This window comes from Apus apus, chromosome 15, assembly GCF_020740795.1.
Source record: "Apus apus isolate bApuApu2 chromosome 15, bApuApu2.pri.cur, whole genome shotgun sequence".
Taxonomy (NCBI): domain Eukaryota; kingdom Metazoa; phylum Chordata; class Aves; order Apodiformes; family Apodidae; genus Apus; species Apus apus.
This window is the reverse complement of record NC_067296.1, coordinates 10,274,251-10,288,642: the sequence shown is the minus strand read 5'-3', so window position 1 is coordinate 10,288,642 and position 14,392 is coordinate 10,274,251. Positions and strand designations below refer to the sequence as shown.

The following is a 14,392-nucleotide window of genomic DNA, read 5'->3' as shown; positions in this document are numbered from 1 at the left end:
GAGGACAGAAATGCAAATCTGGGGGCTTGTCCCCTCTTTATAGCTCTTCTCCCAACGTCTTTCTCTGCTGAGGGCACAGCATGATGGAGCAGCAGCCAAGCTCCTCCCCTGTGGCTCCAGTGTCCTCCTGACAGGACAGAGAAGCCTCTCGTGTGCTAAGCAGGAAGCTCCTTATGGTGGGACCAATTGTAATAAAGATCTCAAAGGTGGCTCCTTCTGGATTCAGCACAGCATGTCTTTTGTAGGAAACAGCTCCAGTCTGAACAAGCATTCAAGGATGGCAGACAGGCCATGCTGAACTGGGTACCAGTTTATGTAATCCATTAAACTTGCGCTGAACTGTTGTTGGGCTTTTTAAACCGCAAGCTTCATTCTGCTGTTGTGATCACAGACAGGCAGTGTTGCTTCTGAAATATTAAAGCAGTTTATCCCATGACAGGATGCTGCTAGATCTGCCAGAGCTGTCCTTTTTTGTTGTTGTAGCTCAAAAATTACAACTGAAGGAGAAATTAATTTCCCTAAAGGTTTATTGTTTCTTTTTTGGGTTTTTTTTTTATGCAGTCCTTGCTAGTAAGGATTTCTTGTATTACATTGTGTATTTCTCCATCATTGTTCTTGCTGTACTTAGGTATAAGTTCATATATATATATATATATAAAAATTTCATATATATATATACACATATACAGTTCATACCATCCACAGTACTTAAGAACTGTGTTTTCTCAGAGTATCACCAAGTACTTTGTTTCCTTATAACAAGTACCTTTATTTTTCCAGAACTAAGAATATTTTAGAAATGCTACTAAAAACTCTTCTGTATGGCACTGACCCTGCACCTTTGGAACGATTATGTCCCACTCCACCAAGAAAAAGTGGTTTAAATGCAATTTCCAAGCATACCTTTGTCCCCCAAAATGGAAAATGGCTCCTTATGGCTCAGTCTTAATCTGCACCACGCAGCTCTGCAGAGAAAATTCTTTGACATTACTAAAACAAGCAGTTCTATAACAGTCAATGATTGAGCTCTAAAAAGAAATTAAAAAGTAATTTTAGGTTCTGCTGTGAGTCCTGGAATACTTGCACAGGCTTTTAAAGCTGCATTGCTCATCAGCTTTTGTTTCGGAAAACCAGAGCTTTTTAGACTCAGCCATTGTTGAGATAAAGTCCTGAATATTCTGAAAATCAGAAGTAAGCCAGGAGATCCTGAGGACAAGGATTTGCAGCAGTGATGGCCCCTCACAGGGCAGCACAGTTTTGCTTGGCTTGGTGGGGTTGTGTAGCTGTCCTGTGGCCAAAACATGGAGGCTAAAAATATGTGTGTTCTCTGTCTCTGAGGCTTTGCCCTCCTCTGACTGCTGCTTTCTGGCAATTTTAATCCCACTGTTGAGTTTTTAGGAGAGAGGAGCCGTTACCCAGGTGGACTCTGCAGTGGTGATGATGGAGGGTCGGTGTCAGCAAGTGGTGGGCGTGCTCCTTGTCTGTCAGCCACGGGCTGAGCCCTGGAGTCCCAGGAGAAGTGGTTAATAACAGCTGCAGAGATCCTGCTCCTACAGAAAATGGGTCTTCTCTCTAAGGATCCCATTTTAATGGTGTTTCTACTGGTTTGGTGCTCGTGCATCCATGTGTCGCCTGGAGCACCTGTACAAACAGATGAGTTAATCTGTGAGCCAGAGCTTTGCTTCTGGATGCCTGGCTGGGATATTGGGTGCAGGCCTTGGGTGAGTGGGTATGTAATGGGGATTTTGCGGTGCAGCAGCTCACACAGGGGTGCATTTGTGCTCTCCCCATCACCCGCCACAGCGGGAAGCCCCAGCCAAACACCCTGATGCTCCACATGCCGGGAGGCCTCGGACTGCGGCTGCCCTCGTGGGAGCCAGCTGACATCACTCCTGGGAAAGGGGGAAGCAGATGGGACATTGCCATGGCACTGCCCACTGCCAAGTTAAATATAAAACATCTAGCAGAAGGCAGTGGGGTACTCACTGCTCAGGAAGTCTGCCACGGGGACATGGCAAAGTAAACACAATTTTTCAGAGTGCTTCCCGCTCCCGCCTGCTGCTTTGGCATCCTTCGGAGTGAAGGGCTGGCAGCATGTGCAGCAGCACTGGAAGCCCTCCCCCTGCCCTTTGGTGCCAGTGCTGTGGCTGAACAGGGGGCTAGAGGCAAGGATTTGATCTGTGGCAGATGCAGTTCCTCTTGGGTCTTTTGGCTGCTAGGGGAATTTGACTGGAGACTATTTCTGCAGGCAAGAAATGGATGTAAAATGGACCAGACTAAACAGTTGATGCCTCTGTAAACAGTTGTATGGAAATCTCGAGGTCTGTATAAAACAGGGCGTTGCATTTGTCAGGAAGGGCTGTGTGGCACACAGCTCAGCCAGCACATTCCTTAACTGTAGCTAAGGCACTTCACCTCTGCTCCAAGGAGGTGCTCCCTAAAAACTACTGCTAAGTGGTAAGAATCTGGGCAGTCTCATTTCCATATAAATCGCTGTTTTCCCTGTGCTGGCAATAGGACTGCCTCGAGGTTTATGTGCAGAGCTTCAAAAACAGGAACCTGATGGAATTCTCTCCATATCTGGTACCCTGTGTGGTGCCACAAGAGAAAATATATTCCAAAGTTGGGGAAAATAAACAAGAAAAAGGCAGGAGGGTTGGGGGTATGGTTGGTGTCATCTTTGGAGATTTTTCACACGGTGCTGGGGCTCCATTTCAGGCAATTGGGTGTTGTGGGGTGCCTGGGTGCTGAGGCTCCTGCTGTGGGGCGTGGGGCTTGGGGCTGGCTCTGCCCACAGGGGCACCCCTGGTCTCTCTGCAGTCCTGGCTGCTTCTGGGGGGAGCAGAGATGCTGCTCAGCTGCCTGCTGGGTACACAGCAACCTTTTGCCTTGCATTCTGCAGCTTGGCATTGGGCCAGATGTGCTTCACAGCTGAGTGAGGTCCAGGAAGCATCAGACAGGTGTCATTCCTTCCGACTGCATCAGTGATGGTGTCTGCAGTGCTGTGGGACCAGTACAGCTCTGCACAGGCTGGCACTGGGCTGCCCAGGCTGCCACCACAGTTATGGAAGAAATAAGGATTTTCATAGTAGGAAAGCTTGTGGTTTGCTCACCCAGAGAGCCCTGCAGCGTAGACCTCTGGATGGGACACCTTCACGGGGAAATAGAAACAGCCTTGACATTTTCTTTCCACTGGTGGATAAATACTTTTTCCTGTGCCTGACATTCTAGTGCTGGAACTGGAGATTCACCTGCAAGGAACGGAGAAGTGCCAGCTCTTGCAGGTTATACTTATAAGCCCTCTGGCTTATGTTCCTCCAGCCCTACCTGCCTAAGGGGTGTTGACATATTAGCAATTTTAAAATATTTTAGTTCTTAAGGCAAAGGTGTCTAAGGTGAACTGTGTATGCTCCGTGTATCACCAGCAAATGGGAAGAGCTTTTGTTTGTTTGTTTTGATCATAAATTGTAAACTAATCTCATGGTTTGGGAGAAATTGACTTGTGGCTTTATCATGCCTGGGGTTGTTGGCACCTGGGTTTGGATTGCAGATTCAGGATGATGCTTGCAGGGTGAGGAAGCCTCCCTCAGTCTGTTTAAGCCAAGGACCACTTATCTTTTTGGGGAAATAATACTCCATCCTGCTGCTACAGATTTCTTTTTATTTCTTCTTGCCAAATCAAAATTAGACTTAACATTTCGTTATTCATTTATTATCTTTATTTTCCCATTATTTCTTTGTGTGCATCAGAATGTGGGTGTGAGGTTTTTCTTTTTTTTTAATCTTGTCATTATTTCATGGAGCATTTTCTGATGTCTTGTGAATCACCCACTGCTCATGGACCACAAATTAAAAAATACTCCTCTGGCATGTTTTTTAGCCAGGGAGAGAAACATGCTGGGTGGGTGTGGGTGCCAGGGGGTGCAAGTCTGCAAGTGGGAGCGTGTTGTTTGCTGGTGCCCTTCTCATCATTCATCCTGCAAGTGATATATTAAATATAAATGGAGGTGAAAACGGAGGGAAATCTTGATCAGAAGTGGTGTTTTCACCACTGGTGGTAATATGCTACTACCCTTAGCATATAACCGTACCATTGCATCATTTGGGTTGGAAAAGACTTTTAAGATCATCAAGTCCAACTGTTAACCCAGCACTGCCAAGTCCAGCACTGAACCACATTCCTAAGATGCAGGATGTATCATCATATCCCAAATGATACCCAGCACCTCTGGTAATAGCCAGCACCCTTCCTGGAGCAGGCTGTGCATGTACCAGGGCAGGGTGCTGTGCCTCGCTGCAGCTGGGGCGGGAGCCCTCTCTGTGCTGCAGGAGGAAACCAGGCACGGGCCGATTGCTCAACCACTGCGGGCACTTGGACTCACCCTGCCCTCTCTTCTCTTTCCCAATGCAGGAGGGAAGCCTGTGGCCTTCGGAAAGCACCGTCTCGGGGAATGGGATCACAGAGGTGAGGGCGATGCGGGCGTGGATGCCCCTGCCCGTCCCACTGTCCCAGGCTGCCGCCTCTCACCCTTCTCTCCCCTTTTCTTCTTCTCTCCCCTTCAGCAGCAAATCTACACCCCAAGACCCAGCGACCGCCTGGCAGTGCCCTCCTTCCTGCAGAGGGACCGCTTTAACAGATTCCAGCCCACCTACCCCTACATGCAGCACGAGATCGACCTGCCCCCCACCATCTCGCTGTCGGACGGCGAGGAGCCGCCCCCGTACCAGGGACCCTGCACGCTGCAGCTGCGCGACCCCGAGCAGCAAATGGAGCTCAACAGAGAGTCAGTCCGGGCTCCCCCCAACAGAACCATCTTTGACAGTGACTTGATAGATAACTCCGTGTACGGGGGGCCGTGCCCCCCCAGCAGTAACTCTGGCATCAGTGCGACCTGCTATGGGAGCAATGGTAGGATGGAGGGACCCCCCCCCACCTACAGCGAGGTGATCGGGCACTACCCCGGGTCGACGTTTTACCAGCACCAGCAGAACAACAACGGGATGCCTTCCATCTTGGAGGGCAGCAGACTCCATCATTCACAAATCAATGGCCTTGAGAGCACAACTGCATGGAACAAAGAGAAAGAGAAACAAAAAGGGCACCCCTTTTAAAAAAATTGGAGGAAAAAAAAAAAAGGAAAAAAAGAAAAAAGGAAAAAAAGAAAGAAAAAAGCAAGAAAGTAAATGAAACACTCTGCACTTCTCATTAAAAGAAAAAGGAGAGAGAGAGTTGAGGAAGACGAGCAAAGAAAAAGAAAAGCCCTTCCCCATCTCTCGTTGTATAAATATTTACTTGTTATGTCTGGTCTGAATGCACAAGCCTACCAAGCTTGCAAAAACATTTCTTTATTGAGCTGTGTCTAGACGTTTAAAAAGGAAAAAAAAAAAAATCAACTGTAGTCCATTTTTTTTGTTTGTTCCTAATTGAGCTGTGTGTGAATGCTTTTTTTTTGTTTGATTATTTCACTTATCTTTAAAGACAAAATATTTGCACAAAAAACATTTTGTTTAAAGATCTGCAATATAAATATATAAATATATATTAAAAATAAGAGAAAGTGTATGTGTAAGGAGCAGGAGTATTTTTGTATTAGAAGAGGCCTATTAAAAAAAAAATTGTTTTCTGAACTAGAAGAAAAATGGCAATTTTTTTGAGTGCCAACTCAAAAAACGTGTATTACATTGTAAAAAAAACAAAAAAAAACAAAAACAAAAAAATCAAAAGCAGGGGTTTAGAGTTATTTATATAAATGTTGAAATTTTGCACTATTTTTTAATATAAATATGTCAGTGCTTGTGTTGGTCAAAGCCTCTATCATGTCTACCATGAACCTGTTAAGGGATATATGTCGAAGTGAAGAACAAAGTAGCTGGAAGGGGGTGGACAAACGCGAAAGTGGAGATGCCAGCCCTGGGAGGAGCGGTGAGCGAGACTGCATCTTATGCAAATCCTTAATTTCCAGAGTCCCTGCACGTGGCCACCGACTGTCACGGCTTTAAACATTCCCTACAAAGCAGGAGGAGTTGGTGTGTGTCTGTGTGTCAGCCCGTAGGATTATTGGAGTAAAAAGGTAACATAAAAACTCCCTGCTTCTGAGTGTGAGTAAAGACAGAAGCAGACAAAAATTACTTGATTTTTCTTTTCTTTTAATTTTTTTTTTTTTTTTGACAACCTCTAACTTTTTGGAGGGGGGTGGTGGGGATGAGAATAAACTTCTGTGTCTGAAGGAACAAAGTGTTTTTTGGTTTATTTCTTTCAATGTTTGACTGAAGGGCCTATTTGGAGCTAGAGTGATGTTTGTGGAAGTTCATGTGAGTCAACCAGGAGCACACCCCTCAGCTACCTTTCAGCTGGGGTTTAAGTATTGCCTTGAAAGTATGAGCTGAAAAGTGTGGTGGTGGTGAAAGCCATTTTCATTTTGTGTTAACCTCCCAAACCTCTATTTGGGATACAGGGGAGCCGTGTGTCTCGCAGCTCCACTGTCCCCTAGGCTGCCTCTGACCATCATGGTTATTTACTTTATTATCCTAGCTGAAGAGGCGTTGGATGCAGTCAGTGGAAATGAATCTGCTCCTGTGATGTATTAATGATTAAAGGCTAAAGAAATATGCTTAATGCTTTAGAAGCAAAGCCCCTTTACCTCTTTTGAAGATGTCCTCATCCACAGCAGCACAGTCCCACCTGCCCTCCTGCCCGCTGGGCGTTGTGCGTCTTTAATTTTGTCTTACTATGCTATTGTTTACATTTTTATATTGTGTAGGTGTTTTACCCTCACGGTGAATTTGTATGTGGTGGGTTGAGCGAGAGAGAAACCCGAGAGCGTGCGCCAGAGAAAGCAAAAGGGAACAAACCTGTTCCTGGCCCCATCTCCCCGGCTGGGAGAGCATCTCTGAGCGTAAGGAAGGGTCGTTTGGGGAACCACAGAGAGTGAAGATTTTACAAGGAGGTGTGATTTCATTTTCTGCAGGATGCTATCTAGTAGAGTGACATAAATGAAAGATATAACGGCAATAATTATTGTTTTTAAGCAACTTTTCTATTACTTGAAAAAAAAACAAACCAACAAACAACCATGAGAACGGTTTTGAAGTTCTGACCATTTGAACAATATTTATATATATTTTAAAGAAGGTGATGAGTAGCTGAACTTGAAGTTTGATCATTATTTTCTGCTTTTTTAATTATTATTTTTTTGCCTAAAAATAGTCCTGTACCTTCTCAATATCCAAACTGCTTTTCCACAGCTCTTGAAATCTTCATAGCTTTACAGTTGTGTAACCTAAATTTTGATGACCTAAAAAAAAAAAGCTACAAAAAAAAAAAAGTCACACAAAGGAATAAATCTAGTTTGTCATGAAAGGTACAAAAGTGATTAATTTCTACGAGTTTTTAAAATGTATCTTTCCTTTATGTAACATGTCTATTTAGTGCCTTATTAAAGAAACAGTAACCCTCACTTTTTAAAGAGGAGGGGAAACAAAATCATCGTTAGCATTACAAAGTTACCAGCATCTGGTCTCTTGCTCCTTTGGACCTTGCATTGTTTTCCAATCCCTCCTGTCCCTGCAGCACTTCCCGGAGCAGCTCCCTGTGCCTGGTCACTCCAGCTACTCCCTGGGCCACTGTCCTGCTCTGACTGTTCGTAGGGCAACTTGAACACGTTTATGCACATTACCCTACCCAGGGAGGTAGGAAACTGTGGTGGACATTGTAGACGAGATACCAACCAAAAAGAGAAACAGAAATATACTATCTACTGCCCTCTTGAGCCAAAATGTGTGCATAGTGTTGGGGTTGTTTTGTGGTTGGTTTGTTGTTGTTTTTTTGGGGTTGTTTGTGCTTGTTTGTTCTTTAAAAAAAAAATAAAAATTGGGGGGGGGATTGAGTGTTCTGTGATCTGAACTAGTTTGTTTGCTACAAAAAAAAAAACAAACAACAACAACAAAACTGGTTACCTCAGCAGGTTTTGGGTGGAATATGCATGATACGTCTAAAGCTGAGCAGGGTGTAAGGAGGTGTTGTGGAGACTGGAGGTTGTTAAGTAATGGGATTGTCTTGTTGTGTGGTGTCACCTGGCCACCAAAGCCCGTGGAGAGGTCAGGAAGGTGGATAGGGTCTGGAAAGATGCAGAGAGGGTCTAAAAATGCAGTGCAATTAAACCAAACTTTCATGCTTTGAAGTCCTCAAAATTTCAAGTGTTTCTCTAGGTTTCTTCCCCCTGTTTTGTTTCTCTCTCCCCAGCCCACTCCCACGGTGAGCTTTTATTTCTCAAGCATCACCCCGAGCATCTGCAGTTGAGAGATCAGTTTGCTGAGTTTCCTGAGCCCAGTTTCACTTACCTCTTTTCTCTAGTTTGAGGAATTTAATGAGTGTGAAACAGTGTGGCTCATCAACACCTCTGTTGTAAACATGTCTTTCAGTCCATGCCATGCACAGGCAAAATCCAAGCTCCAGTCTCTCCCACTGCTGGTGTTGGGTCCCTGGGGAGCAGCTGCAGTCCCAGTGGGGAGGAGCCCTGGGTCCCAGGCAGCAGGTGCAACTTGAGTCCACCTTGATGGAGCCAAGTTGTCACTTTTTGTCTTTCTTCTGTCCGTTCCTCTGTTTTGGGGTCCTGAGAACTGTGTATTTCAAGTGCAGATGCCAGATCTGGGGCCCAGATCAACTCCAAGTTCTGAATGGGTGTTTAGAAATAATGGTCTGTTCTTTTTTATTATTGTTGTTGTTGTTATTGTTATTATTATTATTATTACTATTTAATGTTACTTTTTGCCTCGGGGTCCATTTCTTCCCAATTCCCATGTCCCATATTGCCACCAAGGAGAGAGGTTGCTTTGCACACCCTTGCAGATGTCTCTCCTGGTTTCCTTTGTGCAGCTCAGAAGAGAACTGTACTAGAAGCTGGGCTGTGGTCCTGCTCTGTAGGAGCCTCTAGTGTCTTGCAGCTGCCAGCAGAGAGATTCAGGCCCCGTAAGAATGATTGATTTGTAAAAAAATACAGAAAAAACAAGGCATTTCTAATGCTCAGCAACCTCTTGTCCTAGCCTGCCTTTTTGCTCAAAGTTTTAAGAGTCACGTTAGCTTTAAAAGGGGTTGTAAATCTTACAGAGTTTCTTAGCTTACAGCACAGCAAACAGCATCCTTGAAGTGCCCCCAAGTCTTAATGGCCTTGGCATGGGAACGTGGCTTTGTCAGGGTGGTGAGGAAGGAGGGGTTTCATTTGAGGCTGACACTGGTAAAACTTGTGTTCCCTTCACAACCCTCGATTTCACCCATTTGAAGCTTCAGCTTTACTAATCTAGTGCGTTGTTTCCATAAGTGTTACAGAATTCATTCTATCTTAAGTGGGGGTATAAGGAAATCCAGTTGCTTTCTGGAGAATCACCCTTTTGTTGAACTATAAAATTGCACTAACTGCTATATTAAAAAATAAAGAAATAAAAGCCCAACAGTTTTTCTGAGGATGGGGGGAAAAAAAAGTCTGAATCCAGATGTGTAGCATTAACAGTGCTAGACAAGAACAGAATGAATTTTTAATCTCCTCTGTCTCTGTATTGCTCAGAGATTTTTTATGTACAACACAAAGCTACAAAATCAAAAAAGTTTTCCAGAAACTGCGCTTCAAATTTTTGCTGTACTATAGAAGCTCCTGAAGGACAACATTAAAGTCCTAATTTGCCTGCCTTATAGACACGTTTCATTGTATGAATATTTTCTTAAACTTCCAGTTGCATTGCTTTGGCTTTGGAGTTTGTTATAGGCAGTCCTGTATCCTGAGTTCTGTTCAAGTTAAAACTTATGTAAACTATTGACAGCACATGCAATGCAGTACTTATCTATATTTTGCTGTTTTAGTATGAATATGTACTCTGATGCCAAGTTACAGAAATCTGTTGTAAACGCTTCTTGTGTAACAGTAACCGATAGTGGCAATTATATGTCATTCTAAAAGCTGCAATACTTATACAATAAATTTTACAATACTTTGGAAAATTTGCCTTCACTTTTTTGCTTTGTTACCCAAAAAGCAGAGCTTGCCAAGACGCTGTGATTTCAAAAGCTGTTCCTGTTCTCTTTTTGAGTATTGGAAAAGTGGATACTCCCCAGTTTTGGTATTTGTGTGGGTTTCCCCGTGCAGTGGCCTCCTGAAGAACAGCCCAACCTCTGTCATGCCACGACGTGTTTTTTCCCATGAAGCTGTAGCTGGTTCCTGGTGTATTTGCATGCTCAGTCCGTGTGTGCGTGTACAATTCTGTTTCCTTTTGAGCAGAGCAGGTGTTGCAGCTTTAATCCCAGAAGGAACATTCCTGCTTTGCACCAGTGTGCCCGACACTTGCGATCCCACCTTCCAGCCAAGGACATCACTGATGGTCAGAAGGTCTTAACTTGAATAACCGTCAATCAACAAGAACTGTGTAGATTGACTTCAATCCTAAGCACAGATAATTTGTGTGACTTTTTCCTTTCTGAGACTGTGGTCAAATTGCAGTGATCACATTAAAATGATTGAAAATTTAACTCTTTGCAGGGGGTTTTCTTTTTATGTTTCTGAACGACATCCTGTAGATTGACCCAGACCTTGGGTTCCCTCTTGGGACTAAGAAGTGTGTAGTTAACCCCTGGTCTTTGCCTGAAGGCCATCAGCTCAGCTGAAACTCTCAGCCTCCCCAGCCCATCTCTCTGGCTGATTGCAAACATCTGTTTAAGGTGGCAGCATTTTTGGAAGTCACCCCTGGCTTTTACAGGTGGCTCCTCAGGTGACTTGGATGGGCAAGCGGTGAACACTTGGCTTTAATTTGTGGGACCTATGAGCACAAGGAGCTCCTGAGGACTTCAGCAGGACACCTGGATGCTCTACATGACTGGTTACTTGCAACAGGGCCCCAGGCCAATGGCCAGTTGGAAAATGTCACTAGTAAAGGCTGAAAGCAGTTTAATTGCAGGGGTGCCAGGAAGTGGTGGAGCTTCAAGCCTGGCACTGTCCATGTGCCCCAAAGGAGCCAGAGGTTCCCAGAGAGCTGGGGGCAGGCAAGGGTCATGAGCTGCACTGTGGAATAAAGTGCTCTCCTTGCTGTTCCAGACCATAGGACATTGGCCTCAGCAGTCTGGGCTCTGGGATGAGTTGGTGAGTGATGATTTGGAGGTACAAGTGGGCTTCTGGAGGCATCACTGAGTGCTTGAGATGATGTGTGGGAGGTACTGGGGAGTGCACTATGGGCAGTGCTGCTCTGTGCTGCCAGCGTTCAGTGCCTTCCAGTCCAGTTACAAACCACCTCCTGTTAGCCTGGCAGCTGCTTTTCCTTGACATCACATTTTAAATGAGCAGAACTCTGCTCACTCCATTTTTAGTGACTGACCAACTTTCACACCAGTGTTAGAAGCTAAGACTTTACCAGCCTGAGTGCATGGACCAGAACAAGTGACCACCCCTGATACATGTGTGCAGGCAGGTAACAAAGATGTGTATTACCTGGAGTGGCTGCAAACCCACTTTCCCATCCCACGTGCAAAGAATCACCAAAACCCTACATTTCTGAAGGGGGGGGCAATGCCCTGCCCTGACCTCAGGAGCACACGTACCCAAGTGGGAAGGAAACAGCCACCTTGCTCCAGGTGCAGCAAGGTGGGGGAGAGGGCAGAGTTGGTTTAAATCACTGTTTCAAAAGGACATTTTTAATTTTCAGAGTCCTGGCTGAAACCAACACATTCCCACAGAAAATGGAAACTCAGCTGAAACCACATTTTCCAAAGGGGAATTTTTTTAGATGAAAAAAAAAGCCAAGTTCAAGCAGTGCAGTGCGTGGGAATGGGCAGAGAAAAACTGTTACTAAGTTACCTTTCCACAGCTAATGAGGTGATCTGGGGACACTGCAGAACAGCTGATTGGCAAAAGATTATTTTTAACTCTTTTTTTGTTGTTTTTTTTTCATCTGTGGAATAAAAAAAATTGTGACTTTTGGAAACCACAAGTAGCAAAGACTGATTTTTGAACTGATTTCTGTGCTGCAAACGGAATAGGACTTAGAGCAATGAGGTTCAGCACTCCCGGCCCTGCCTGGCTGTGCTCCCTGGAAGGTGTAAATTCCACCTTCAAAGGATCTTAACTTCACAGCTGCTTTTTGCTGGGTTTTTTTTGGTTTTTTTGTTTGGTTTTTTTTTTCCCTTCCTGTTTGTCTCCCTATTTTACCTACTTGTCCTAACTTTTCCCTCGGGTTAGTTTATTGGAGGTTTGGTTTTTTTTTCCATGCTGCTGGCCCTGAAGCCCCTGTGCAGGCTGAGACTTGCCTTACCATTGAGGGAGGGAAAACCTTGACCAGGGACAGAAACAAATTCTCCCGCATGGTGAGTGTTGCAGTGATGAGTTGCACTGAGATTTATTAAGAAAGCAACGTGTTCTCACAGGAATCCTTGCTGTTGATTATCCTGACTGTAATGGGAATTTGCTCCAAACACTTGCTAACCTTTTTTTTCCTCTTAAAAGAACAGAGTCTAGAAATTCCCACTGCTTTGACATAAAACAGAACCATGTAACAGTGTTAAAAGCAAAAAACTGGTCAGGAGAACAGATTAAATAATTCCTGCCTTGCACTCCTAGACCTCAAGTTCACTTCATTTAAGGTCTGATGGGGTCAGCACTTCTCCCTCCCTCTTTCCTCTCCTTGGGAGCCCTGCAGACAGCTCGCCCCTCTCCTTTGAACCCAGTGCAGGAAGACTCATGGATTTTGCTTGGTGGGCAGGCAGGGGCAGGCAGGGGCAGCTGGGGGCTCTGGCCCAGGTGTGCATAATCCTGCTATGGAGCAGGAGGCAAATTTAAGCAGCCCCAGGGAGGATGGTGGCTGGCTCCAGGGATTTCTCTGTTCTGCTGAGTAGAAGCTAAAGGAGGTTTTGAAGAGGGTGTTTCCTGACTGCCCTTTGCACCTGTATGAGGTGGGGCAATGTTTTAGTTGTGTGATGCCCCAGGTTTCTGAAGCTGCCTGGGGGGTGTGAAGGAAAGACAAATCCTGTGAGTCAGCAGCCACTTCAGTGCTTACTCTTTTTGAGGTAACTGAGATTTATGGTATTGTTTCAGGGTACCCTGGGTGTCCTGGAGCCGGATGCTGCAGGAGCTGTTGATCTTTTTCTTCCTTTGTGGCTGGAAATGCACTGATCACTGCAGCTCTAGGGCCTCCTCCATGGCTGCCTCCCCCTCAGGGGACCAGGAGCTGCTGCTCTCAGGGCTCCCTGCCTGCTGGGAACATTCCTGAGCTGCCCAGCAGGTCGGGCTGGTGGCTGGGCTGCTCCCCAGCTTCCTCCCTGGCTCCACATAAGGAAAGCCGGCTGTCAGGTAGGATTCAAAGGTGCATAAATGACATTTAGAGCTCTGGCTGCCCAGACTGATGGCTCTGGTCTAGGCAGAGGAGAGGTGACATGAAGCACTCTAAGCGGTGTACTTGGAGTAGGTTTTGCAATGCAGAAATGTGGGAGAGCATTGAGTGCTGGTCAGGATTCATTAGTTGTCAGCTCGTGGTGGGTGTTCGTTCCCTCCCCTGGTGCAGTCCTGACTCTCAGTTCAAATGCACACAGTTGCCTTGAGATTGATCGTTAGCAGCAGCAATAAATCACAATCACAGCAGCCAGTGGCGAGTTTTGGATGCCAGTCAAAATGCAGCTACTTGGAGGATTTATCTCTTGCAAAGGCAGGGAACCCGGACATTGAACAATTAGATCAGCGTGGCTCTGTGAAGTTGCATTTGATTAAGAGAGCAACTCTGAAGTACAAAGCTATCGCTTTGGTGTTGCTGTGCATTGCTAATAAGCAGCCTGCCTTTGAAAAAAGAGACTGGAGTCTTAAGTATCAGCCCCTCCACTGCATTGCTCACCAGCCTCCTGCTTCTCTCTGCTGTGGCCTTGCTAATGTTAAGGCATAAATTGAGAGAAAAAGGTGGATTTGCCGCATTGGAATGTGGGCACAGATGTCATCTCTTGTTTCCCGGTGCTGCACAAGTTACTGGGCTACTTCAAAATATGTTTAAGATGGATATACCTGAGGCAGGGAGGGGAATGGCTGAGCTGGTCTTGGTGCTCTGCCTCTCTGCTGCCAGGGCAGCTTTCCTGTGGGTACGGAGGAGTTGTAGCTAAATATAAGCTGGGGGGGGGGAGGAGGGGGGTGGGGTGGGGGTGGAAAAGAGGACTGGAGGAGCGTGAGTGAGAGGATCTGTTTATTTTCCCTCTGATCTCTGAGCCCTGTTAGGTTTTATTGCTTTGCAAACAGGAGGTCTGGAAAGCTTCCTTTCCTCCTGCACCAGTGCAAGGTTAGCTGGGTGCATAATTCCTGCACTTGAAGGAAAAAAATACTAAATATGACTAGATTTACAGTAATCTTGTAAGAGAAACATGAAACTGGAACTCTATTTA

The 14,392-nt window shown here is 45.4% G+C and overlaps 1 protein-coding gene across 6 annotated transcripts in view; it reads left to right on the top strand.

Annotated features, from left to right (window-relative positions):
• Positions 1-9,385, top strand: part of PMEPA1 (prostate transmembrane protein, androgen induced 1) — a 50,344-nt gene extending 40,959 nt beyond the window's left edge. For 5 of the 6 annotated variants that reach the window (XM_051633232.1, XM_051633231.1, XM_051633235.1 and 2 more), the window contains 2 exons: positions 4,412-4,465; positions 4,564-9,385. In XM_051633232.1, coding sequence (XP_051489192.1) covers positions 4,412-4,465; positions 4,564-5,112 — 603 coding nt within the window. In that variant the 3' untranslated portion in view covers positions 5,113-9,385. The remainder of the gene's footprint in view (positions 1-4,411; positions 4,466-4,563) is intronic. The other variant, XM_051633234.1, reaches the window with a different exon arrangement.
• The last annotated feature ends 5,007 nt before the right edge of the window (positions 9,386-14,392 follow it).